The sequence below is a fragment of the Agelaius phoeniceus genome, chromosome 1 (assembly GCF_051311805.1).
Source record: "Agelaius phoeniceus isolate bAgePho1 chromosome 1, bAgePho1.hap1, whole genome shotgun sequence".
Taxonomy (NCBI): domain Eukaryota; kingdom Metazoa; phylum Chordata; class Aves; order Passeriformes; family Icteridae; genus Agelaius; species Agelaius phoeniceus.
Genome location: NC_135265.1, coordinates 16209808 through 16235361, shown reverse-complemented (window position 1 = coordinate 16235361; position 25554 = coordinate 16209808). Strand labels below are relative to the sequence as shown.

Sequence of the window (25554 nt, the reverse complement as noted above, 5' to 3'; positions counted from 1 at the left end):
AACCAGCATGACCCAATTTCTCCACATGGCATCAGGTGTGGAAGGGATTTCTCCCTTGCATTTCCAGCCCAGCAGTGGCAGTCAGGATGCCAGGAGTAGCTGTACTTCGGTGCCAATCACTTCTGAAGCAGCTTGAACCACTTCATAAGTTTCCAGTATCTTCTTTTCAGCTGGGACGTAGCAGGCCTCAAATCTTTTGTATCCCAGCTCCAGAACTCCAGGGGTTGTCCTTGTGTTTCCCCAGATGCTTTTACCAGACACTCCAGGAAGGACCATTCTCCCTGACTGCAGTGTAGAGCATTTTTCACATCTTCTGTCTTGACTGGCCCAGGGCGACTGCATGATCCTGTTTTGTTTAAAAGTTTGTTGTTCAGGGCCCAACTTGAAATCGTTCTTCATGTCACATGGTAGAGAGGGCTGACTACCTGTCTGTAATCTGGAATATGCACTCTCCAAAAACCCACAGCACAGTGGGGTAGTTTTGCCATTCATTCCCAGTCAGATTCACTTAGCTTCCAGTACAGTCAGCTGTTGGTATGCCCCTGTCACCCCAGAAATCCAGATGGATTTTGTCTCTACGTATCTCGATGGCATCAGGGTACATTGCGTGCTGGTGTCAACTAAAGCCTTGTACTCTTGGGGTCTGATGTGCCAGGCTATTGGCTCCAGTTATAGGATCCATTGGGCCAATAGATCCGATTGCCCCTTTCCCCCATCTGGCTGGGGGCAGGGCCTGGTCATAGTTCTCATTGCTCACTCCTTATAAATATGAACTAGAGGTTCCTTCTAGAGGATCAGAAGTAATATCACCTCTTCTGTCTGAGGACTTGCCCACTGAAAACTGGAGTGGCATTTGTCCATGAAGAGTTTCCTGTTGTGGTTGTTCTTCCAAACATTCAGCTCACATACCCATACTGCTAGGGAAGAGGTGGATTTTCCATCCCACTTCCTCATGTCCTCTGTTTTGCTCACAATAAAAACACAGGTTGCCTTGTCTGTGTCTTCTCTCTCAAGCAGGGGGGTGCTTGCTCCCAATAGCAGAGACTTTGGTCTGTACTGGCAGGGCACAGGACATTTCCTTGCTGACTTTTTCAAGTTTGTCCAAAGTCTTGGACAGTCCCCACAGCCGAGGTGTGTGTCAAGATGATCTTTATATTGCTGGCATTGGGTAGTCACATGAAGTACTGTTTGTTTCTCCTTCTCTGGACATGAATGCCAGTTAGTTGGTGTATGACAGTGGCATGCTCTGTACAAACTTCTGCCACATGGATTGTGTGCACTGGACCTGATCTGAATATACAGGAGACTCCTTGTTATTTGAATCTCTGTACATTACTCCATCACATCTGATTCATGTACTGGATACCTTTTTTCTATGGCATTCTGCCTGCTGGGGTGCACTACTAGATTGTCCTTGAGATGATACCTGATACCTTCCCTCCTGCATGACAGGAGTCACCTCCAAAGGCTCAGGGTATGTCTTCTTCCCAATTCCCTATTTAATGCCCATATCCCATGACAGAGATCCCAGTTGCTTGGCTCCACTACCATCTAATTTCATATCATGGGCCATGATACCCCAGCATTGGAGCAGCTAGATTACCAGGAGTTCATTTGACTGGCAGCTGAAATCTTCCTGCATATCTCACTACTCACTCAGGGACAGGGGTTGGGTAATTATCTTTGGCCCTTCCTCTTCCTGCTGTTGTGAGGGTTCTACTTTGTCTTCATCCCTCACTAACTGAACTGATTTGATCTTGGATTTCTTCTTATGTATAGGGCAACTTCTAGTGGCACAGATCCATCCTGTAGTTCAGCTGCTGTTTGAGTGGTCTCAGTGCCTGTTTGTTTTCCTTCTGTTCTCTGAGGGACTGTCTAGTATTGAACTATGTCTGGTAAAGAATGGCCAGTGCCCAACACACTGCAATGATTTCCTCCCCTCTGGAGATGTCACACCGTCCATCCTCCTTGAAAATACACTGTTGCTTTATCAAGATTCTGTAGTTGTTCAGGGGTGAACTTCCAAACCGTTGGAGCAGAGAATTTCCCCCAAAACTGGCCCATTTTCTCTGACATTCCATGCCACTCATGATGATCCACTTGCAGAGCAGGCCTCCTTAGAAATCTCTCTCTGGATTCTAAACATGCTGTGGGCCACACTGACTCTAAACGTGGTACAGACTCTACTCAAGAGACACAGCAGCAAGACCATGCTTTTTTAACAACCAAGGGAAATCCAAAATTCTCAAAAGCTGGTTTAATAGGCCTGAAAGTGACAAAGGGCATAAAAAGCTGGAGAAAATTACCTGCCCCTGTTCCCCCACAGACTAGGTACAATTTAATGAACTCCTAGAGGTAGGCCCCAAAGAAAGGATAAAAGAGCATTACTGAGCACACATCCCAAATGACTCTCATTGCCCCCCCACATGCCATAAACTGGTCTCCCACAATACAGCAACACAAGAATCCTGATCCCTCTCTCTCCCTGCTATGAAAAGATACTGTGGTGGGCACACAGGGTGTATACAGGAATATATACAGGGTTGTGTGCCACAACCATGTGAACGGACCAAGCAACATGGTGGCTGTTGACTCCCTGCTCAGTACAACAAATGCATAAATCAAATTTGTTTCAATCCCCTCTGGTCAGATCTGATTATCTCAACCCTTTGGGTGCCAAATAAAGCTATTGAGGTTTATGAGTGGTGTTCCCCATGCACTGTTCATTCACTGCTTCCTCCCTCTCCCCTGTGACAGACTAGAGAGGAGAATTGGAGGCACAAAATGAAAAGATTGCAGGTTGAGATAGGAAAAATTTACTGGAATCAGCAATAAGAAATGAACACTAACAGCAACAATATTAATAAAAGGGTGTACAAGAGAGACAATTCATGCTACACTGACTGGAAAAACTCCCTTACCCCTGCCCCTGGTAGTGAAGTGAGGTGGTATAGAATAACCCATCCCCTCTGGCTGCTCCAAAAATTAACCTTGTCCTGGCCAGAACCAACACAGCTACTTCATACCAACAAGAAATACTTTAATTTCTACCAATATTTTTACAAGTTTGTTTTGGGGAGTTTTTTTGGCAGACACAGGTTTAAAGCTTAAATTTCATTAATAATAAATTAATTTGTGAAATGCAGTGATGCTCTGACCAGTCATATTATTCTGCATCCTCTGTGATGTTAAGTAGCAGTTCTAATGTGATGTACATGTAGGTAGTCATAATCATAGAGATGTATTCTTTTATAACATTTAGTGGTTTGATTTTGAGTTGCTAAACATCTCAGAATATTGGAATGTTAGCAGTAGGTGTTATCCTTGCTTTGTATCCTTTCTCTAGTTTTGATAGGGTGATTGTACAAAAATACCTTTCACAGATACATTTTAACTTATACTTAAAATACCTGCAGTAATACAGCTTTGTGAAATAATGTCTCCATATTGTTTGAAAGAAATAACTTGACTGTATTGTGTTGATGCAATTCAGTGTGCATTTTTAGAGCTTAAAAACTCAAACTAAAGTAGTTTTACAGACCTCATGGAATTCTGTGGTTTGAGTGACATGTTTTGAGTTCTGTTATTCAAGTAATAAGTGAATACCCAGGACTGGGTGGGTATAAGGTTTATTTTAACTGCATTGTTAGCTTGAGTTTGCCTTTGATTCAGTGTATTTTCTGTTCAAACTGCAGCATGGGTGAAAAGCACTTCCAGCTGTTTGGTATGGTGATGTGGTTTGAGGATCAGGTATTTGCTTACATGAATAAATAATACAGTAGTGAGTTGATTCTTTACTTAAAATAACTTAATATTTAACTGTGAAGAGAAGCCTAAATGCATTAAATATGTTTTAAAATTAGTGCTGGCAGTTGCAGTATTTTTTCATTTTGAAATAAAGGTGTTTTTGGGTTTTTAATGGTTGTTTTTCTGGTAAGGTTTTCAAAACTGTAGGTAGCAGGCTTGTACATGTAAGTACTAACGTGCTCCATTGTGCTTATTTCCCTTGCTTTTGTCTGCCAGTGTATCTTGATCTTATTTGGACTGTGACAGATCCAAGTTCAATTTCAACTTCACATGTTTTTGTTTAGTATGATTAGATTCTTGTTTGTTGGATATGTCTTTGACCTGAAGTTGTCTTAATGTTTACTTTAAACGGTATAACATAGGGTGCAATATTTTATAACAAAAACTTTTACTAATGACTTAGTGTTTCATGGTAACTAATACCTAATCAGCTGTTCTAGTTTACATGTTACTGAAAACACTACAGAAGCTTTGTAACAGGTTATTCTTTTTTTCCCATCTTCAATCTTTGTAACCCCTTTGTCCCTTTTTAAGTTGTTCTTACCAAAGCTCCTGGCCAAATGACCATGTCCCTTCACAGATTCATTGCTACCAACCCTGAGGAGATTGTAACTAGATAGGGGCACATCTTTTTCAGAAGTTCGCCTGAAACTCCAAAATATGTCTCTGTGTCCTGGCTGTTGCATCCTTGCAGGCTTTCAAATTCTTCAGCAGGTTTTTTTTTCTGGTTCAGATTTCTCAGCTACTTGTCTGGAAAAAGTTTTCTGGAGTATTTGTGACCTTTATAAGCTATTAATAGAATAACAGCATAGAAACAGAAATCCTCTTCCCAGTGAGATTAGAAATCTTAGTGAAAAGATTTACACATTGTTGCTTCTGTGATTCTTTGTTTGGTTTTTTTTTAGGGTTCTTCTCCAAATTAGTCTTGGAAGTTGCAGTTAAGGTTATTGGAATACAAAAGCTGTTAGAAATTCTATGATATTTTATTCTTCAGTAGTAAAACAAACCAGACCATATCACCTCTTTACTAATAAAGTCAGCATCATCTTACTTTTACCATTTCTTCAAATAAACCAAGCACACCGTTAAAGTAAAAGAACTTCCTAGCCAGTTTTTCCCTACTTTTGGGAAAAACTTCTAGACTTTTGCCTGAAATGTAGAACATGCAGGTTGGCCTTCTCTGCCCGGTTTGAGGTGGGTTTAAAATCTGGATCTTCATTACTGTGGGCAGACATCTTGCATAAGATCTTGGATCCATGGCTTTATGCTCTGCATCCAACTTCTTTGGTGCTATAGATGCATTAGTCTTGACTGAATTTGTGGGCAGGGTCTCTGAGGGTTTAATGAGGATGAGAGAAGGAGGAGCTCAGATTGAAATATGGTGATCCAAGTTTCTTAAAGGAAGGATATTTGAAGTGACTGAAGGTACACATATAGTAAGTTGAAATACTTCCATTGCAGAGATTTATCACTGTATTGGAATGGAGGAGCAACTTTCTGTTGAGTGGAAGTCATATTTAAAATTAATTAACTCATATTAATCAGAACAAATTGCCATATAGTATAATTGTATTTAAGTACTGTGTGTTTCTCTGGAGAAAAAGTGGTAATATTTCCTAAAATCATATTAATAAAATAAAGGATATCGGTCTTAATGCTTCAGAAGAAGCTGACAAGTTAAAAATTAATTATAGGCAGACACATTTTAGATATTTTTCCACTCTGCTGTGGGGATGTTAACAGCACTGTTTTACATTTCTAGTACAGCTCATTATCCTTTCTAAATCCTCAGCAATGTAGCTGGATTTTGTACAATACACTTATATTTGTGGCTTCTTGCACTGGTCTCTTCATAAATGAAGAGTGGCTTTATACCCTCCTGTTAAATTTGACACAGTAGCCTATATGCAAAATCCGTGGGTTATGAGGTTTTTGTTCATAGTATATTTTCCAAAGAAAGGTTGAGATCATAAGAAAAAGTGTAGAATATGAGTGTAGATGATCAGTAAGGAATTTTTGGCCCACATTTGCCGTAAAGGTTAAGGAAAAAAATGTCCTATTTTTAATACTGGCTGCTTTTCATCCAGTATCTTGAAGTGGAAAAGTTGCATTTGTGTGCGCATAATAAATATTAGGTTCAGTAGCATAAACTGCGTTAGAAATCAGCTGTCTTCAATTTTTGTTCTATTAATGTTGTGAGTTTTTTTCTTAAAATGGTAGTTAGGCATTTGATCTTCTGAATTTGAGTATTGTACTAGTGAGTTGTCAGGTTGTATTGGGGAAAATGAAAAATACTGTCTGTCTTCTGTTCAGAGTCTGCATCTGTGGACAAGTCTGTATCCCATTCTTGCACAACTCCTTCTACATCTTCTGCTTCTGGACTGAATCCAACTTCTGCGCCTGCTTCATCTGCTCCTACAGTTCCTGTTTCACCTATCCCACAATCACCAATTCCTCCATTACTTCAGGACCCAAATCTCCTTCGACAGCTGCTGCCTGCTCTGCAAGCCACCTTGCAGCTTAATAATTCTAGCGTAGATATATCCAAAATCAATGAAGGTAAGGATTCTTTAAAGTTCATGTAATCTCTCATTTACATACATTAGTGTATTATTGCATACCAGACTGTAGTAAATGAAAGCCTTATTTTGATTGAAAAGTGAATAAATGAATCCCTAGGTAAAGTGGAGTTTTTTGTGGCTTTTTTTTTCTGTTAAACCTTCTCAACATTTAAGGATTTCAAATTAATAAATGTTGATGTACATGAGCTGTGTAATTGAAACTGATGACTTAATCACTATATCAGCATTTGTCTGTTGCGCAAAATTTCGTTAGAGCTCTTTGTTCTTTTGTTTCACGCACTGTTCTTTGTTTTCTGTAGTTTGTGCTGCTGTTCTATTAATGTGTGTTGCATATAGTGAAACTTCTAGGGGTTCTTAAATCTTGTTGCCTAACAACTTTTTTCTTTAGCATAACAAAGAAAGCCTCTCTGAATAAAGGTAGCGTATCAGTAACTTTGCTAGCCAGTGAAATTTTGTACATTTAATCAGTGTGTCCCTTACATTTTTGTTACATTGGCTTAGGTTGTTAGAAGTCAGTTTATCACTTACCTATAGTGCCTTTTGCTGCAAGAGCAGGTAGAGTTGATGCATTTTGAATGCAGTTTTTTCTAATGTGTCTGCATGTGACAGGTTACTGATAAAGTGGTAGGAGTTTTGTTTGCTTCTTGTGCAAGAATCACTGATTTAAATAGGAAGTAAAATATTTGCATGGAGTGCTGAGAGTTAATTGTCTTTAACTTTCAGAAAAGTGCAAATCAAGTAAGGGAAAATGCTTACAAAGTATTCTATACCTTGCAATTATTCATCAGAAAAAGTGGTCAGTTGCTTCCTTTTAATCAGCAAATATTCTGTCTTCATTCAGTACTAATAAGTGAGTAGGTCACTGGTTTCTTTTTCCTGTGCAGGGAAAGTCTTTAAAACTGTAATCCACTAGGTTGGACTAAAAAAAGACTAAAAAAACCACTAAAAAGTGTTATGACTGTGTTGAAAAATGAAAGGTCCACTCAACTCCAGTTGTATTTTATTAAAAAGCTGCCCGGTGAAATTTCTAGTAATTTTCTCTTGCCATATGAGCAGCAGCTGTGTATGTCTTGGAACAAGAGTGTTCAGAATTGTTCTGATGACATGAGGGCCTGGCTGTGTCCACGTGGGCAGAGTGACTTCACCTTGCACAGCAGGGCTGCTCTTACTGTGCACACAATCCAGAGTTACTCTGTGCTTTGCTGGTGAGTCAGTTTTTGCAGGAGTGTGCTGGAAGGTATGTCCAGGAAGTATCCCACAGAGCCTGTAGACCTTTTTGGAAAGGTTAGTTCAGAAGCTCAGACTTCAGGGTTTTGTCATCTCATACTGCAAGATGCTCTTCCTGTATTGTGCAGTTTTAAAATGGTTTGAAGTGATTTTTTTTTTACTGGTGAGGGGATGACATGGGACAGCTAAACCCAGAAGAGATAAGGGTTTCTTATTAGTAAGAAGAAACATGGATTTTTAACCTGAAAGAGATTTGTCTTGCTCTTGAACATGAAGTCTGGGCCCCATCTCTTTCAGTGAGTTGAAGTGATTCTGCTTTTTGCTTTTTTAAAAAATTACTGTAGTATAAAAAAATCTTCACACATGTTCTGCTTACTACAGTAGCAAATTAAACAAGTTTTCTCTTGCTGTTTACAAGAATTATTACTAATCCATATGATCAACTGGAAGACTTGATGTTATTTTTTTAAAGAATTTTTTGTTAAATGTATGTCTTAAAACTACTAAAGAAAGGACTTGCTAGACATTCCAAGTCAACTTGAAATCAAGTAACTGAAGAACAGTTCAGGTGGATCTTTGGTCATGGTAGATACGGGAAATAAATGTGAAAGAAAACATACCTTAAATGTAATTAGCCAGTTTCAACAGTTTAAAGTGGTGTTCTGGAATTGTCAGTAAAACAGAATGTTTGTTTTCAGTTCTAACAGCAGCTGTGACACAAGCCTCTCTGCAGTCTATACTCCATAAAATTCTTACTGCTGGACCATCTGCTTTCAATATCACCTCCCTAATTTCTCAAGCTGCACAACTGTCTACGCAAGGTATTCAGAGTTTTTTTTTTTTCACTTACGTAAATTTGTTACACAACATTTTAAAAAGGCTGATACAGTTGTGGAATCTGTCTCATGTCATATCTTCGGCCACACGATGTGGAGAATGTGAAATGACTTCTTTTTCCAAAGATAGGATAAAAAATTGTTATTGAGGGGCAGGAACCTGACACACTACTAAGTAAACATGCTTCTCTGTCTCACCTTTTGGGATTTTCTTTGTATGTTAAGAAATTCTACAGGAGTAATGTGAAACTTCTGGAATTAGATGTTACTTAACAGTATAAAAGACAACTCTTCCTTACTTCAACACCCATCTTGTAATACTGTTGACTCTTGGGGGAGGCTTTAAATTCTTAAAGTTTCCTCTGTCTGGTGGGGACTTTTTTTTTCATCTTCCAGGCAAGATACTCTTTCAGGTATTTCCAATATGTTCTGGCTTGTAACTTAATAAAAAAATTTTAAAACTTAAGTTTAGAAACTTAAACCAAAACAATAAATGCAGTCATCTTACTGAGTAGATAAGCAGTGTTAATGGTAATTTTTAACTATGGGTGGGGAACTGTTCGTATATGCCTAGAATGGATTCATAGGCTTCTATATAAACTGTTCATGCCTTCTTTTGGTTAAATCAAATTGAGCACTCTTAAAATAGGAGTCGCATATGATTTAGTCTCTGAATCTGTAAAAAGCATTTCCTAATAGCTTCTTCTCTTTCTCCTCCCCTGAAATTTTAGAAGTGGGGAGTTTGGGGGAAATACAGCTCCATAGCTAGGATTGTTGTTGAGCATTAAATAGTTCTAGTTGTTCACAGTGAGTATGTTTGTATATCATCTAATACAGCATACTCCAGAGTACCCAAAGAAAATCTAATTTGCATTTATGATAGGACATGGTTTTATTAAAAGCATTTTTCTTTTCTTTACAGCTCAGCCATCTAATCAGTCTCCAATGTCTTTAACATCTGATGCCTCATCACCAAGATCATATGTGTCTCCAAGGATAAGCACGCCACAGACTAACACTGTTCCACTGAAACCTTTGATGACTACGCCACCAGTATCATCCCAGCAGAAGGTGAGCTCCTTTTGGCTTGTGCCATATTGTAGTAAGAAATCATTATACATCATATTAAATATTGTTCCTATATATCCATGTGCTAACAGTTGTGTGTAGGATAATAAAATATGTATATCTTTCCCAATAGAAACAAACAACTGGAAGCAACTACTTGACTGTATTTTGGCAGTGCAGCTCCAGCATGAAATCTAGTTTACTTCTCTTGAGGAAATTCTTAATGCTGGCCTCAGATGCTGTCTGGAGATTTTACCAAGGCATTGGTATTCTAGCATATTTAAATAGCAACAAAAGCATACCTCAATGGCAACAACTGATACAATTATTTAGACTTACCCAATAAAAGATGTTTAGAACGGGAGAGAACTTCTTGGGGAAATTTACTTGAAGTAGTCTCAGATTTTGTTTAGAAATGTTCCAGGTGTTGACAGGTCAATAATACAATGTCCCTTTCCCTTCCTGCCCCCTCACCTCTGTTCATTCAGAATTCCTTCACTGGATCAGTGTCTAGGAAATGTAAATTGAAGCTAACATACAAGCTCCTGATGTTCTTTCTGAGAAACCCCCACCTTCCTAAAATCTGTCTTCTCTATCACCACTTCTGCTTAGCTGAGGTGTCTTTTTCTCAGTTTTCTGCTCACAAGTGAACCTCTAATGTCTTGGATGCCTTTGAGGAATACTTTTCAAGAGAACACATTGCATTCCTCATTATATTCAAAATGCCTTATTTTCTTTCGTCAGATTTTTTTCATGGATACAAATAAAACCAAGTGATTCTCCCAGTTTCTTTTGATTGACAGTGATACAATGAATTGCAAAGCTTCATGTGTGTACCAGTACTGGTTGTTACCTTGGTTTCTGACCCTGGATTGCATCCTCAATCTATGTTCACATCCCATAGCTAGGTGGCAAGAAATGAAATTATCAAATACCAAGGTTGAGATATTTGGTACTTCCAAATCCTGAGATATGAGAAAGAATCTTAAGTTGTGTACTGTCAATAACTGGAAGTAGATCTCTTCTGGTCTCTACAACCCAGAGATTGATTGTTAGTCCCAGAAGTAACAAATTTTTTTTCTGCAGCAGATACTTTGCCAGTTTGATTAAAAAAGAACTGTCTTGATAGTTTTTCTATTTGTGTAACTCAGTTCCATGAGATGGGAGCTTAGGTGGTGATAGCTCCGGTGTGAGCACGTCTGCTTTAGCAGCCCATCGGGTATGTGAGTCTAGCTTGTCCAGTTGTACAGTTTGAGGTGAATTATGCCTAATCAAGATGTGGGGCTGTGCCAGGACACACTTGGTTTTAGAGCACATGGGCTTAGAGCAGACAAAGCTGAAGTGGCTCTGTGCAAGAAGAGCCCAGTGCCAGAGGCACAGGGATTTGAGCTGGCTGTGGGACTACAGTAGTGCCATTGGCACAGTACCATTGCTTAGGACTGCTTGAACATGTCAGCACTGATTTCAGACTGAAGCTGCTGTGGCTGCCTTTGGGGTGCTGTGTGCATGTGGCAGCTCAGGGGGCACAGACTTTACCTTTTAGCTGTGCCTGTATTGTGTGGTCATAAGCTGTTCTGAATTTCTGCAAAGTAGTTGTGTAAAGCACTTTACACAGACTGGTCAAGCTCAGTGAGAATGTTGCTTTTGGTTGGTTGGTTTTTCTGTTTTTTTGAATTTATTTAGCCCTTACTATTTTTCTGTTTCTGGTATATATATTTACAGTCTTTGAAACACTTGGAGAACATGGAGTAATTGAAAGGTTTTGTGGTTCATTTATTTTACAAATCCCACTTTTTCTTTATGGTCCTTTTTTTTTTTTTGGGGGTTATTTTTACCAGACTAGGAGCTGGTTACTTTACCAGTTTGAATCTGCTGCATGATTCCTTTATTGCTGATGGGCTTCTCTTTTGAAATTGTTCTGTTTGAACAGCCTTGGTGATTTAATGTCTGCTCACACACTGAGCAAAATGCAGGCATTAATAGCAAAGTTCTTCATGTCATACATTTCATAAAGGTACTTGTGTAGTCTGTTCTCATAAATCAGTTTACGATCTGCTACTGTTTGACCCTCCTGAACTATATAGTTCTGTTTATTTCAACAGCAGATTGATCTTACAATTATCTTGCTTTTCCCTTTTAGTACCATGGACTTATCATGTGCTACTCAGACTTCTTTAGTATATGCCTATTAATCTAAAAACCAGAAAGAACACATGTTCATTTTGATGATAAGTTTAAAGGTGACTTTTCCCCTTAGACATTTAAGAGTTTGAATGGGCATTAAGACAGCTCCCTCCCCCCCCCCCCCCCCCCCCGAATATTTAAATGAATCAAGTTGTGTCTTCAGTTTATTTTACCATCTGTGCTTTGTTTCATAGAAGTCATAGTTTCTGAAGTAGAGCATTTCTGGAGGTTCAGGAGACCCTAGTTAGTAATCTACACTAATGTGAAGTCAGCAAATGCCAGAGAGGCGAGGCTGGACAATTTGGTTTTTTTGTCTTTATGGATCCCTAGAAACCATTTTTTCTTTGCTCTCTCCCTTTTCTCTCAATATTGTTAGCTTGATTTTGTGGAGGATAGATTTTGAAGCTCAACCTCTCTTGTATGTATTTCAAAATTGGTATGCAAAGTATTGGGCGAGATTAAATATCTTGGACTTCATTTGCTGTAAATTAGACATTACTAGATTCCCAAACTTCTCGTCCTGATGTAGTTGAGAAATTCATAGAAAAGACTGTATCTTACTGCTGGTATCTTAATACCTTGCATTGAATATGTACTGCAAAGGAAAAGCAAGAAAGTACTGATGACTATTTTTGTAGTCACCTGTGAGTTTAGAATTTAGAGAAGAGGGAACAGCAAACTGATAAATATGCTTTAGATTTTTTTTTCCATTTTTGATAAAGATGTTTTTAATATGCTTGTGATGTAATTATGTTCTTGACACTGTGTAATGTATTTTCAAGTAGGGAACTCTTAAATTTGTACAGGAAGATGTTATTTGGGTGATGAACAACTCTTCTGAGGTTGAAAATGAGCTCAGTGCTCAGATGGAAGATACAGTCAAAGATAACAAGCTTGCAATATTTCGACAAGTCACATGGGTCTAAATTTGCTTCTGTTAAGTCTATTAATAACCCCTTCTTAGTACAAAAAAAAATCTTTCTGCACAGCTGTGGAACTAGAATTTTTTTTTTTTAACTAACACCTTGTGAAGATAATAAAAATTGTGTCAGCAAAAGGCCTTGTAGCAAACAAACCCTACAGGTGTTGAAACTGTAATTTCCTTATCTTTTTCTGTTTCTTACACTTGCTCTTTACTGTGGAGGAATTCTAATGAAGTTTTGAACTTTCCAGGTTGCTACTCCAGGTGTTAAACAAGGACCAGCTTCCCAGGCAGCACCTCAGCAGCCAGTAATAGCTGACAAGCAGGCAGGTCATGAACCTGCCTCTCCACGAAGTCTTCAGCGTTCAAGGTATATTGAAATGCTTCTCTTCTGTCATTAGATTTTATCTGCATTCAGTGTGTGTTGTATATGTTGCAGTTAGTGGACTCTCTTTGGCCAGTTTATTGAACTGCTGCTACTGAGATGATGCAGCTAAGTACCTTTGTTACATATTTAATGTGGTGGATTCTCCATTTTTGGGGTAGTCATTAGACCATTCTCGCAGAAGCAACATGGTTGTGTTCTGTCACTCTGGTGTCAATTTTATAAGTGATTCCTTGGATTGTGATTTCAGAGTTTTGAAGTTTCTGTCTCTGTGCAGTTAGAGAATCTAATGTGATGCTCTAACTAGTGATGCTTAGTGTTAGATGTTTGTAGTGTCTTGCTGTAGTGTAATTTAATTCTGAAATTAGCATGATATTTTGGTTTGTCGGGTGATATTGCACTTTAATGAAAAGCATTAGAATTAAGTTTCACAAATACCTTTCATTGGCCAGACTTTTTTGTCAACATTGCAACTTATTAAGATGTTGCATGATACTAACATTTAACCTCTGATTTACAAGGTGGGTTTAGAATCCGTATCTTTGAAACCTTTCTTTTGGGTAGATGGAGTTTTCATAGTGTTGGATGCTCCACATTTTGTCATATTGGTTCCAGGGGCTGTAACCAAAGATGTGTCATGAGTCATGTCAAATGTGTGATGGAGTCATGGTATAGAACTGTGGTAGGAAGAAGTTGACTTTTTTAGAGGTTCTGTAAATCTACACTTCTTAATAGCTGGATTTTTAGTGATTGAATAAGGTGTGTGGTGTGGTATGGTATTAAATGCAAAAACAAAAAGCCAAAGCCCAATACTCTTGCATTGTCAGCATCCCTGAAGCTACACATGGTGCTGCTTTCCAGATCATAAAAGAGTGAGGTCCTTTTATCTGCCCTTCTGGGACTAATAACAAAAGTGACTTTTGTTTGGTTGGTTGTTTTTTTGTTTGGTTTGGTTTGGTTTTTGGGTTGTTTTGTTTTGGTTTTTTGTTTGTTTTTTGTTTTTGTTGTTTTTGTTTTTTGGGGGTTTTTTTGGGTTTTTTGTTTTTGGGGGTATTTTGGGGGGGGGAGGTTTTTTTTGGGTTTGTTTTTTTTTTGGTGGTTTTTTGGGGTTTTTTGAGGTTTTTTGTTGGTATTGGCTGTTTTTGTGGGGAGAAGAGATGTGTGTTTTGAGGTTTTTTTGGGGGACTGGGTTATCTGTTGTATGCTTGGCAGTCCTGTCCCAGAAGCTGGCTTTATTGGAGACCCTGGAGGATTGACCAGTTTGAGGGTACAGACACAAGAAAGTCAGAAATTCTGAGTTTTTAATGAAGGCTATTTTACAGACACTTGATTCTAAGCTTTGTTGGATTATAAGCCTGTAGCTCATTTATCTCTTTTAGAAGAATAAAGGCAAAGTGTCCAGCTCCAGTCCCTAGTAATTATGAATGGTGCTATTTAAATCTTTCTGAATTATAGTACCAAAGATAAAGTTACACTTTGCAGCAAGCTGAGCTTCTTTTATGAGGAGTGGTGAGGTTTTGGGGGATAGCTCTCAGTCACAGGCCCTTTTATTCTTTGCTTGTCACCCTCTCGGCACAGGAAGTCTTCTTAAGAAAGATGGTCTTACTCTTGGAAACCTTTACCATGGCTTAGAGTCTGTGTGAGTTGATACTGGTGGGCATTTGGCCTGCTAGTCCATGCCTCACCCTTCCTTTGGGTTACATGACTTTGTACTCCAGCATGACCCTTACCTACAGTGAGTTTAGGGATCTGCTGTCCTTCTGCAAACCATTGCTCCATTTGGCATCAGCGTTTTGCTGGAGGAAGCTGAGTTTGCCCCAGCCCTGCTGAAGCAGGGGTATTGTGCAGGTAGCACACTCCATGGCTGAGGGCAGGAGGCAGTGTGCAGGCCAGGGTGAAAGAAACTGAGACAGTGTTAGTATTGTTCAGTGTCCCGTGTCTCTGAAATTAATACATGTTTGTGACTCTGCTGTATTGTGCATCCTGAGTTCATGTGATTTCAGTTTGCTTTGGAAGTGTCTCGTTTGCAACAAGTGGAAAATTAAGGAATAGGTGACTTGGAAAAACCTGTGTGACTGGTATTTTCTTCTGTTGAGTGCAGTGGAGTTGAATGAAAGTGGACCAGTTCAGATATTGATTTACTTACCTGCAAAAGATTTGCTGTGTCCAGGCAGTATGTCTGAATTGATATGGAACAGATGATTCCTTTATAAGTGAAAGTACTTGGTTGGATTGGGAGTGGTTCTTGGGAGCAATTTTTACTTTTATAGGAGTGAACAACAATTTAGCAAACTGAACTGTGGACAGATGGTCCAAAATCTTTTTAGCTCTGTGAATTAAGGTTGCATTTTTCTCCAGCTTAAATACTGATTAATTGAGCAGAAGTTCATCACAGCTGCATTTCCTTGGCTCATTAAAAGTTTTAAGTAAATGGAGGTAAAATTATTTTTGACTTGCTGGGGTGGAAACACAGTGTGAGAAAACCTGAGTAGCTATTGTGAACTTTGAAAAAGTGAACATTTCAGCCATTTCAGTTGGGAAATTAACACAGTGCAGGCATATGGTGAGTCTGTCTGTTAGAGATGATTCCAAAGACACACAATCGATTATGGCTGCTTTAAATATGAAACTAAATTAGTGCTTCCATAACTAATAGTTTCATCAGGTTGGTAGTTTCTCTCTGTTTTCAGAAAGGACTGAGAAAAATTTTCCTTTACCTTGGGAAAGTGCTGTGAAGGGAGATATTTCATTACATTTTTTGTAGGTTGTAAAATTCTGACGTTTGTAGTAGTATATTTCAGAACCATCATGTTTTAATACCCTCGATTCAGATATTTTTGCCTCTCTGGAGGCATTCTGTTACTTGTAGCATAGTCAGTCTTTAACTCAGCTAAGGCAAGTATTTCCCTTCAGTGAAGCATTTAAAAATACTGTGGTAGTTTGGAACAGTCATTGCTGCATTCATAGCTCCCCCTGCTGCTAACACAGCAGTCCCTAGGATATATTGTGACAGTATGTTTTAGTCATAATTAAGGTACAGCTTCATTTTTGAGAAGCCCACAGATTTTATTTATTTATTTTCTTGAAACATTTCTGATGTATTTGAGTTTTACTAATGAAGCAGGAGTGGGAGAAGACAGGCTGATAAATGAAGAGGAGGCAAGTCATAGAGGGAAATTTAATTCTAGTAGAACTAAGGAGTAAATAAGGTTGTGCCTGAATTCTACTTAATTAATAAAAATAGCCTGTCTCTGCACCATCACTATGCTGATGCTAAATTAGAATAATTTACTTTGGAACAGAATTCTAGCTGCAGTCTACTTTGGTCCCAACTTGGAGTAGGACTGGCAAGTTTGAATTGCTTAGGTGACTTTTTTTTAATATCTCAGAATATCTTCTTCTGATGTTTGACTGCCCTTATGGTGATTCTTTTTTTCTCATGTCTAATTAGAATGTCCCTTGTTGCAGCTTGTCTCTGCCTCTTGTGCTGTCACTGTGCATCTCTGAAAAGAATCTTTTCTCCCCAAAAGTAGTAAAAATCTGCAAAAAGATCCCTCAATCCCCTTCCCCTCAGTCTTCTGGTTTCCAGACTGAATAAACTTTAAGCTTCTTCTGATACAGCATGTGCTTCAGCCCCTTAGTCACCTGTGTGGTCCTGTGCCACATTCCTTTGCTATAGCAGTTTAACTCTTGTCTGGTTTTAGGCTTCCCACTATACAGTGCTCCAGATACTGTGAATCTGAAAAGAAGGGAGGAGTTGTCTTTTTTATAGGAGAAGTGCTTCATGCCTCTTGTCAGCTTGGTGACTCTCTGGCTTTGTTCCAGAAGGTCCAGTCAGACATCCAGTTTGTTGGCTGTAATTCTTAATGCTGTAGTTCTTTGAAAGTGTGAGTTGAATAGGGTAAATGTCTGGGCATTGGACTAGAGAGATAGTTGCATTATGTAAGGATGTTTTCAGTCTTCAAAGGGACCGACAGGTCTGGTGATGAATCATAAGTCCTTTAAAATTTGGTTCTCCTTCATAATACTTTCTTCTTGCCTGCAAGTGATACACAGTTTTAAGAAATAGACTGAAATTATGGCCTGTGTTGAAAAGTTTCTGCCAGTGGGAGAAGCACTAACACAATTAGTGCTACTATTTCTCAGTACATGTAGTGCCAAAGAACATTTAACTGTGAGGTACCATCACTGTTATGCTGAGTATGTTCCAGTAAAGCAGTCAGGTTTGGTGGCTGCAAACACACTGCTCCTGTGATACTTCTGCTCTCCCGAGTGCATTCAGTAAAGATGTGCAATGTCACAAAACCGTGTAGATTGTGTTTGACATGAGTACTAAACTCCTCAAATCCCATATGGCTATATTTTCAGATCAGGATATCAGGCATTGTTCTTAATGATTATTCTGGCAAACCTCTTTTGAATAAATGTGTTTGCCTCCCATCTGATACATCATTACTGAAAATCTTATGTTTGCAGCTGTTTGAAGGAAGAACATAAATATATGTATATTTTCTATCCGGCACCATTTAGGCACAGCTTACCTCTCTTGAATAGCTCTCAGAGTTAAAAACCAGACATCACAAAACCCTACCAAATAACAGAATCCTCTGTTACATTGTAGCACTCAGTTCCAATTAAATTTAGAGGTTTGTAGAAAGGTGGCCCAGGTTTGGTCTACCAGGAGTATTTACTTGTGGTTTGAACGCTTTATGTATTTTTGTGCCTGGAAGCATGAATTTTCAGTGTTCATTTCTCTCTAGGTTCACATATGTTTTTAAATGCTCACTTGTTTTTTGTTATTCTTTCTTCTAGTAGTCAAAGAAGTCCATCACCAGGTCCAAATCATACCTCTAGCAGTAGTGCATCAAACTCAACACCTGCACCACAGAATACATCTGTACGACCCACATGTTCATTAACACCTACGCTAGCAGCACACTTCAATGAGAACCTTATAAAGCATGTTCAGGGCTGGCCTGCAGATCATGCAGAAAAGCAGGTGAGTGCTCCTTTGCTTTGTTACCTGGGAGAGGGCATAATATGTAGCTTAAAATTTGGGTTGCTTTTTCTAGGAATTAAAAGTACTAAAACCCTTATTCTTGTCCTCAGCCAGGAGAGAGGAAAGGGAGATTAGGCCAGACCTGCAGGTTTTATGTGTGTTTGCCTTTCAGTAGTTGGGTATTTTCAGTCTCACTTGAAGTGTCAGTGCTTTTGAAATTCCCTCAGATGAATAGCTGTCCTCATAACTATTTTCTTACTGCTAAAGTTCTGTTGAAATTTACAGAGAACATAGAGTTCAACATATTTTTTCATAATGATATTTTGATTATGTGGAAAATGTTATAAATTCGGTACAGAGTTAAACTATTTGAGAATACTCCATGATTTTAGTTACTGACGTGTTAGTTCTACACAGTGTAAAAGAAACTCTGCCTTGTTTGTGAATTGATGTAGATACTCAGACTGAATTTGGGCTATTTTTACATAATGGGAAATCCAGTCAAACTGCCATCCATATATTATAGCTAATTGCCTGAAACCTGTTCTGTTGTATTAATACAAGGAAACTGGATGCATGTCAGCTGCTTGGAATGTATTACTCAAAGGAACCATATTGGTTATTGAATCTAGTTAAGTTATTTCCGCAGGCAGCCATATCTGATTGGGGCAGTCTGTTTGGGGTAATAATCTTACCTAGCCCAGTTTACTTTGGTCTTTTAAAGACTTGATGCATGCTGGCACAATTCTACACTGGAGACTTTTGGGTAGTAACTTGCAAGATGACTCTCATAAGCACAGTCTAAACTGAGACCCTGTTAGGATTCCTGCTTCTTTTCACTGATTTGTTAAAGTTGGTTTTAAGAAATTACCAACCTGTACTGAGTCAAACACTGAGGCATTGCTGTGGAGTGTCTTGAAGGAAATGGTGTAGCATAGGCACTTACCTATGGCCTTGGTGTGTAGTTTTGAAAGTATTATTTTCACAGTGTACTGAATTCACAAGTATCTTAATATAGAAAGCAGATTTATGCAGTGCATAGGTTTTGGGGTCTTTTTCCCTTGTTGGTAATAAAGAGATCAAAAAACTCAGCTAATGCTAGGCAGTCAAGTACTCAGTTGGGTACTTCTCCCTTTGTGCTACATGCTGTATTGTCCTGTCTGCTATTTCAGGTGATTTCACGTGGTGGTGTTGTTTATAGACCAGTTTTGAATAGTAGCACTTGAGGCACTTAAGTGAGATATTTGATATAAAAGTGAATGAAAGTATAGGTGCAGTACATAGTGAAGAAGATAAGATAGATCAAAGTGGAGAGACTAAAATCCAGTGCCTTGGTTTCTTCAGATAGCTGCCAGATATATAGTGTAATTTGAACTTAAGGCAGAAGAGCACATGCCTGAGTAAACTGAAAAATAAATAAGTAAATAAATTAGAAAAGTCAGGACGGGTATGTGCTAAAGCAGTTGGACTTAAAGAAATGCGGTGTGCAAGTAGTTAATAGCTAAAACATTCTTGAATTACAGCAATTACCTCACAGAACTCATAAAAAGCACTTAACATGGCAAACTGAAAAACAATTCAGTAACTGGAGTTACTGCATGGGCAGTTATATCCTACTAGACACCAGGGTACTCCTGGATGTTAATCAACTCCAGAAATGAAAACTTTTAATGTAGGGAATTAGAATACAAAATGCTGCTTTGAACTGGAGAAATGCCAAAAGTTGATGAAGACCTGTGCTAAATAACATTATTTTTGGGAAGGAGAATTAAATGTACAAGTACCTAATCAGATGTGGATGAATCCCAGTAGGCAGCTAAGCACCACACAGCTACTTGCTCACTCTGCCCCAGTTGGACAGGGGAGACAATTAGGCAGAAGTGAGAAAACTTGGGAGTTGAGGTAAAAGCAGGTCAAAGAGTAAAAGAGGGTGGGGGAAAGGGGTGCAGAAGCAGTCACTACCAGCCAGCCAGTGCACTGCCAGTTCCTGAGCCATGGCAGCCCTAGAACACTGTCCCCCAGTTTTACTGCTGAGCATGGCACATGTATGGTGTGGAATATCCCTGAGGTCATTTCGGGTCAGCTGTCCCAGTTTTGTTCCCTCCCTGCCTGTTGTCCACCCACAATGTATTTGCTGGGTGGAGAGCAGGTCAGAGAGAGAAAGGGAGAAACCCTTGATGCTGTGTAGGATCTACTTAGAAATAGCTAAAGCTTTACTATGCTGTCAGCACTGGCTTGATCACAGCTTCAAAACTTGGCACCACGTGGCACCATTTTCTTTTCTCTGAAGAGAATTAATTCCATCCCAGCCAGACCAGTGTAGCAGAGGATAACATTGCTAAACAGTAATGCTGCAGGGAAGGCTGTATTTTGAAACAATTTCTCCATGTGCCACTTGAAAGAAGTCCTGTTCCCTATTGCAGTGTAATACACAGGGCCTCAGATCATTACACTGCTCTCCCTGGTGCTGTTGAGGAGTTCTCTGGAGTCATATCCAGTACAGTGATGACACTTCAAGAAATGCACAAATTGGGAATTGGATAGGTTGTGCTTTTTAAATTTAGACTTCTGCTAATCTCCAGCTGACTAAGTGGGAATATTAAAGTAATGGAGTTGATCTGTTAGAGAGCACCTGAAGAGGGTTGCAAAGTTTTTTTCTGTTAGGTAGAAGGTAGCTGGAAAGATGATGGCATTCAGTTATTTTTGTCACTAAGGCTTAACTAGATGGGAAATTTAAGTCTACCATTGGAATAATGGTTTGAGACTTTGAAACTGTTTGAAAAGGTTATTTTAGAAGCTCCAAGTCCTGTCACATATTGTCTTTCAAGATGGCTGGGTAAACATTTAGGATCAAGAAGGTCTAAACTAGCCCTGCCTTGGCATAGGCGTAGATTAGACAGTTTCTGGGCAGCAATGTTGTTTATTTGTGATTCAAAATGGGCTCTTGTAGACAACTTATAAGTGCTTCTGATTTAATACTGCCTTTTGAAATTAGAGTGCTTTGCTGTTTCAAGAGACACTGATCCAGCAATTCTCTGGCTACTGCCAGTTGTTTCCAATGCATGATTCAAAATCCTAATCTTTGTTTAACCCCTGCAGGCATCAAGATTACGTGAGGAAGCCCATAACATGGGAAGTGTGCATATGTCAGAAATTTGTACTGAATTAAAGAATTTAAGGTCTTTAGTTCGAGTATGTGAAATTCAAGCAACTTTGCGTGAGCAAAGGTAAGTGTGTGCTCTGTGCTTATCTTCAGTTTTTAGGGTGTTATTAGAACTTCATTCTTGCATTATTTTGCATGAGTTCTGTTTACTGATGGCTGTAAGTACACCAATACTTGCCATGTTTGCAAGCTGTCTTCCCTGTGTACATTCTGCCTGTTTCTGTCCACTAAGCAGAACCAGATATGCAATTCCTGTATCTGTTTTAACTGAGATAGAAAAGAAATCTCTGCAGAAACCTTAGTGCATTACAAAGAACTGATGAACTCACAGTATTTCAGCATGCTTCTAGAGTATCAGCCCATACATAATGCATAGATTGCATAGGTACGTGTCTGCACAGTTTATCCTGATCTGAAGCACTACAGTTCATATGAGAAATTCAATAGATCTAAAGCCAGAGCAAGTTTGAACAGGTTTAATTTACATCACAAGTGAAGGAGAAATTAATGTTTGGTTATAGCAAAGTAGACGTGCTGTAAGTCAGTGATAGCAGGTGTCTTGTGTATCACTTCAGTGATAGGCTGAATACTTTTGTGCAAGATTAGAAACTGTAATCATAAAATACATGCTCAAAATATTCACCAGTGGTCCTGATTTTGTATCTGCTTTCATACTCGGTTTCCTCTTTCAGTGATATTATCCCAACTATCAAATCACACTACAGCTTGAATACAGTGCTTCTTACTGTTAGAAGCCACCTTAATTGTGTTGCATGCTGCTAAAATAGCTGCATTTATTCTAGAAGCTCTTGCATTTTGGCAGATAGTGAAACAATCCTTTAGAATCAGGCTATAATATATTTGTAAGCCTTTCCTGATAAAGAACTGAAAACACCCATTTTTTCTGAAGCTTTATTTCATAACTTCACTACATGAATTATAACTTCTGTAGTATATTTAATGAATGGCTTGGTTTCTTACAGTTTTAATTTCCTAAGGTGTCATTTGTCTCTGCGCATTTGATCTGAAATAACATGTCAAATGTCGTTGTTCAGCTCATTAAATAGCACCTTCTTTCTTGTACACTTTGTATCCTAAAACTGTCAATGGATAATTATTATTATGACTTTGAGCCTGTAGTAACATGTATCTTTTATTTTTGCTGCAATCCCAAAGATGTGGAATACAAGGCATAAGTAACCAAGTTGATGGGGGAGGCTTTGACAAAGGATGGGATTATCAAAATCAATACATTTAAATGATGATACTATTTCTGTACTTCTGCACAGAAGAGTGCTACTTAAATGTCTTCCAAGAAGGAACTTCATCTCTAGATAAAGCACATACATTGTTTGAATCATAACTGACAGCATGTGTAAAAAGTCACTTTTCATTGATTGATATATTTTATATGCCCATGCCTTGAAGCTGAATGTTCTCTTTTTGGTGTCTCTATATTAATATATTCTTTTCCACCTACTTTTCAGTAGAAAATTCATTTTTAATGAAGTGGGCACATATTTGTAAAGTGTTCCAAAAAAGTGCTGAATTGTTCCTTTTTCTGCATTTATTAAAGTTGCTTCAGCCTTCATAGAATATTTATATAAAACCTAAATTCTCCCTGAGTATTTTCTTATTTCACTGACATGTTTGCATTACACTTCAGCATCATGAAAAGTGGTTCAAATTGTTCATTAAAAATTCCTGTGAACCAGATGTTTGTTAGTCATGGTAATTGCTTATGTCACTTCAGAAAAAGAGGAAAAAAGGTATAAGAAGTTGTGAGCAGTATAATTTATTTTTAAGCAAGGTGTAGTTACAACTTTTTATCTTAGATGCCCTTTAATGATGCTTCAAATGTTTTTGAAATTGGAAAATTGGAGCTTACCATAAGTAGAGACTACCATTAGCCACAGAGCCAAATACTTTAAAAAAAGCAAGTGAGAAGAAGACTCACCTTTTTTTTTTTTTTTTAAGAGCACTTTAGGTTGTTTCACAATCTGGAAAACTGCATGATAAAGGCATAATGCTGTTCTCCAGATTATTCAGTTACTTGGCTTACTTGCCAGTGTCCTGTTTTTTCTGGGAGCTACATTCAAGTGAAGAGCTGACCTAAACACAACTATGTATCAGTCATAATAAAAATGCAGCAACTTAGTTTTTTGAACTAAAGTGTCAAACACACCAAGCCTTTGTGCATCTGCACATGGCTGTAGGTTATTGAACAGATTGGGAATTGATACCTGAGTCTTTTAATGGGGCTAAGGAAGTTGGTATCTTTTACTGAAATTGCAGAAGCACTTGTGTAGATGCTTATTTAATACATCTGTATAGTGGAAATGTTTATACTAATTAATTTCTTTTCTCTTGCAGGATACTATTTTTGAGGCAACAAATTAAAGAACTTGAAAAGCTAAAGAATCAGAATTCCTTCATGGTGTGAAAAATTGTAAACAATTGCACATGGTTTTGAGTACAGGAACTATTAAACTGATGCCCAGTCTTAACACTTTTGAGCTGCATTTGAGTAGACTTTGGACCGTTGAGCTGGGCAGAAAAAAAAGTTGACATGGGGAAGGGGACAGGAGGGAGTCAAATTCAGGGGAAAGATACAAGAATGATTTGTAAAACCCTTGAAATGTAGATTTCTTGTAGATGTATTCTTCACGTTGTAAATATATTTTGTAGAGTGAAGCCATGGGAAGCCATGTGTATCAGAGCTTAGACATCCAAAACTAATCAATGCTGAGGTGGCTAAATACCTAGCCTCTTACATGTAAACCTGTCTGCAAAATTAGCTTTCTTTTTTTTTTTTTTCCTTTCTTTTTTTTCTTTTTTTTTTCTTTTTTTTTTCTTTTTTTTTTTTTTTTTAGTTAATTTATCATTCAGAAATTTTTCCTAAAATTCAATGCAAGCGCCAGGCGATTTGTGTCTAAGGCTGCAACAGTTTGGGCAATGTACAAAATACCACGAAACAACTGTTTCCACACTTGCACCGAGTCGAGAGCAGTGCTTCTCCATTTCTGTTTTACAGAGAAATGTTTTTCATCTTCTGTGTTCCATTTCCCCGTGAAATCCTAAATCTGATTTTATCAGCTTTTTAATGCTTCTAATTTTCTCTTTTCTTAAGGCACTGTTGCTATGGCACTTTTTCTATAATCTTTTCATTCCTGTGTACAGTAGCTTAAAATTGCAGTGATTGAGCATAACCCACTTGTTTGTATAAATTATTGAAACGTATTTCCATTTGCACCCTGTAAGAATGGACTTAGAGTACTGCTGGGCATGTGTGCTGAAAGTACATTACTTGCTCAAATATAAGGAAATAGCCCAATGAACATGTTAACATGGTTGTGGGAGGGGAAAGAGGAAAAAAAAAGCTAGTCAGATGTGAATTGTATCTGTTGTAATAAACATGTTAAAGCAAAGAAACACTGGTTTTCATTTCCTTTGGTCAACACATTAAAATTTGGTCTTTTTGGGGATTCTTTATTAGAACTGTTCTTGTTGAACATTTTTGTACTTAAATAATTCCTCAAGGGAGGTTTTGTTTAAAACTTGTAAACAGGAAAATATGTATAAAATATTTAAGGAAATATAAAATTCAACAAGGATGATTTAAGACACCTCCCCAACAGTTGTCATATGTTAACTCCTGGTTTACCTGTCTTGATATTATGACATTTCATTTCGAAGGATGTTTGTGTTGTAGCTAACTGTTTAAGTCTGGTGCTGACTGCTGTTCTTAACCATCACAAAACGCTGAATTTGTGTAATTGGAGCAACTCACCGTTTGAAAATGGTGGAAAAGCTCAGCTTTGTATATTGTTTCCTAAAGTATATTAAAAATAAAAAAGAAACTATTGCTACTACAAAATAAACGTGGCTTTTTCTTTGCTTAAAAACAACAGAAACGTGATGGCAGTACTAGTTTAATATTTGTAGAGGGTATATGTCACAGCAGTCTGTTAAGGAGGAAATGGAGATGGTAGGAGATGGATTAAAAAAAGAAAGAAAAAAGAAATAATTTAATGATACAGATGTTGACATGTGAACATGTGATACTTTGTGTTTTGTTCCTAAAAAATAATCTCAGCACCAGAAATGGTACTCGATTTTTGTGTTGAGTGAGCTTGGACTGATTTTTAAAATCAGGTTTTCATCAGTAGAAGCTGAATGCTCTGATTTAACAAAACATTGCAAATGGAGCAAGTTTAAATACCTAACTAACAACAACAATGGGAAGTTGGGACAGATGAACTTGTAGTTTTTCCTCACTTTGTAACCCAGTATGTTCTGTTGTGTTCAAACATGCAAATGTTTGATTTTTCTCAGAAGATGGGAGTATTCTCGAATGAATTGGAACATACATTGTTTCTGC

The 25554-nt window shown here is 38.1% G+C and overlaps 1 protein-coding gene across 6 annotated transcripts in view; it reads left to right on the top strand.

The window, feature by feature from the left end:
• Positions 1–25054, top strand: part of WAC (WW domain containing adaptor with coiled-coil) — a 57641-nt gene extending 32587 nt beyond the window's left edge. For 4 of the 6 annotated variants that reach the window (XM_077173577.1, XM_077173583.1, XM_054637960.2 and 1 more), the window contains exons 8-14: positions 6121–6366; positions 8315–8437; positions 9375–9523; positions 12878–12996; positions 17824–18010; positions 21110–21237; positions 23547–25054. In XM_077173577.1, coding sequence (XP_077029692.1) covers positions 6121–6366; positions 8315–8437; positions 9375–9523; positions 12878–12996; positions 17824–18010; positions 21110–21237; positions 23547–23616 — 1022 coding nt within the window. In that variant the 3' untranslated portion in view covers positions 23617–25054. The remainder of the gene's footprint in view (positions 1–6120; positions 6367–8314; positions 8438–9374; positions 9524–12877; positions 12997–17823; positions 18011–21109; positions 21238–23546) is intronic. The other 2 variants (XM_077173560.1, XM_077173579.1) reach the window with 2 other exon arrangements.
• Positions 25055–25554: the final 500 nt, after the last annotated feature.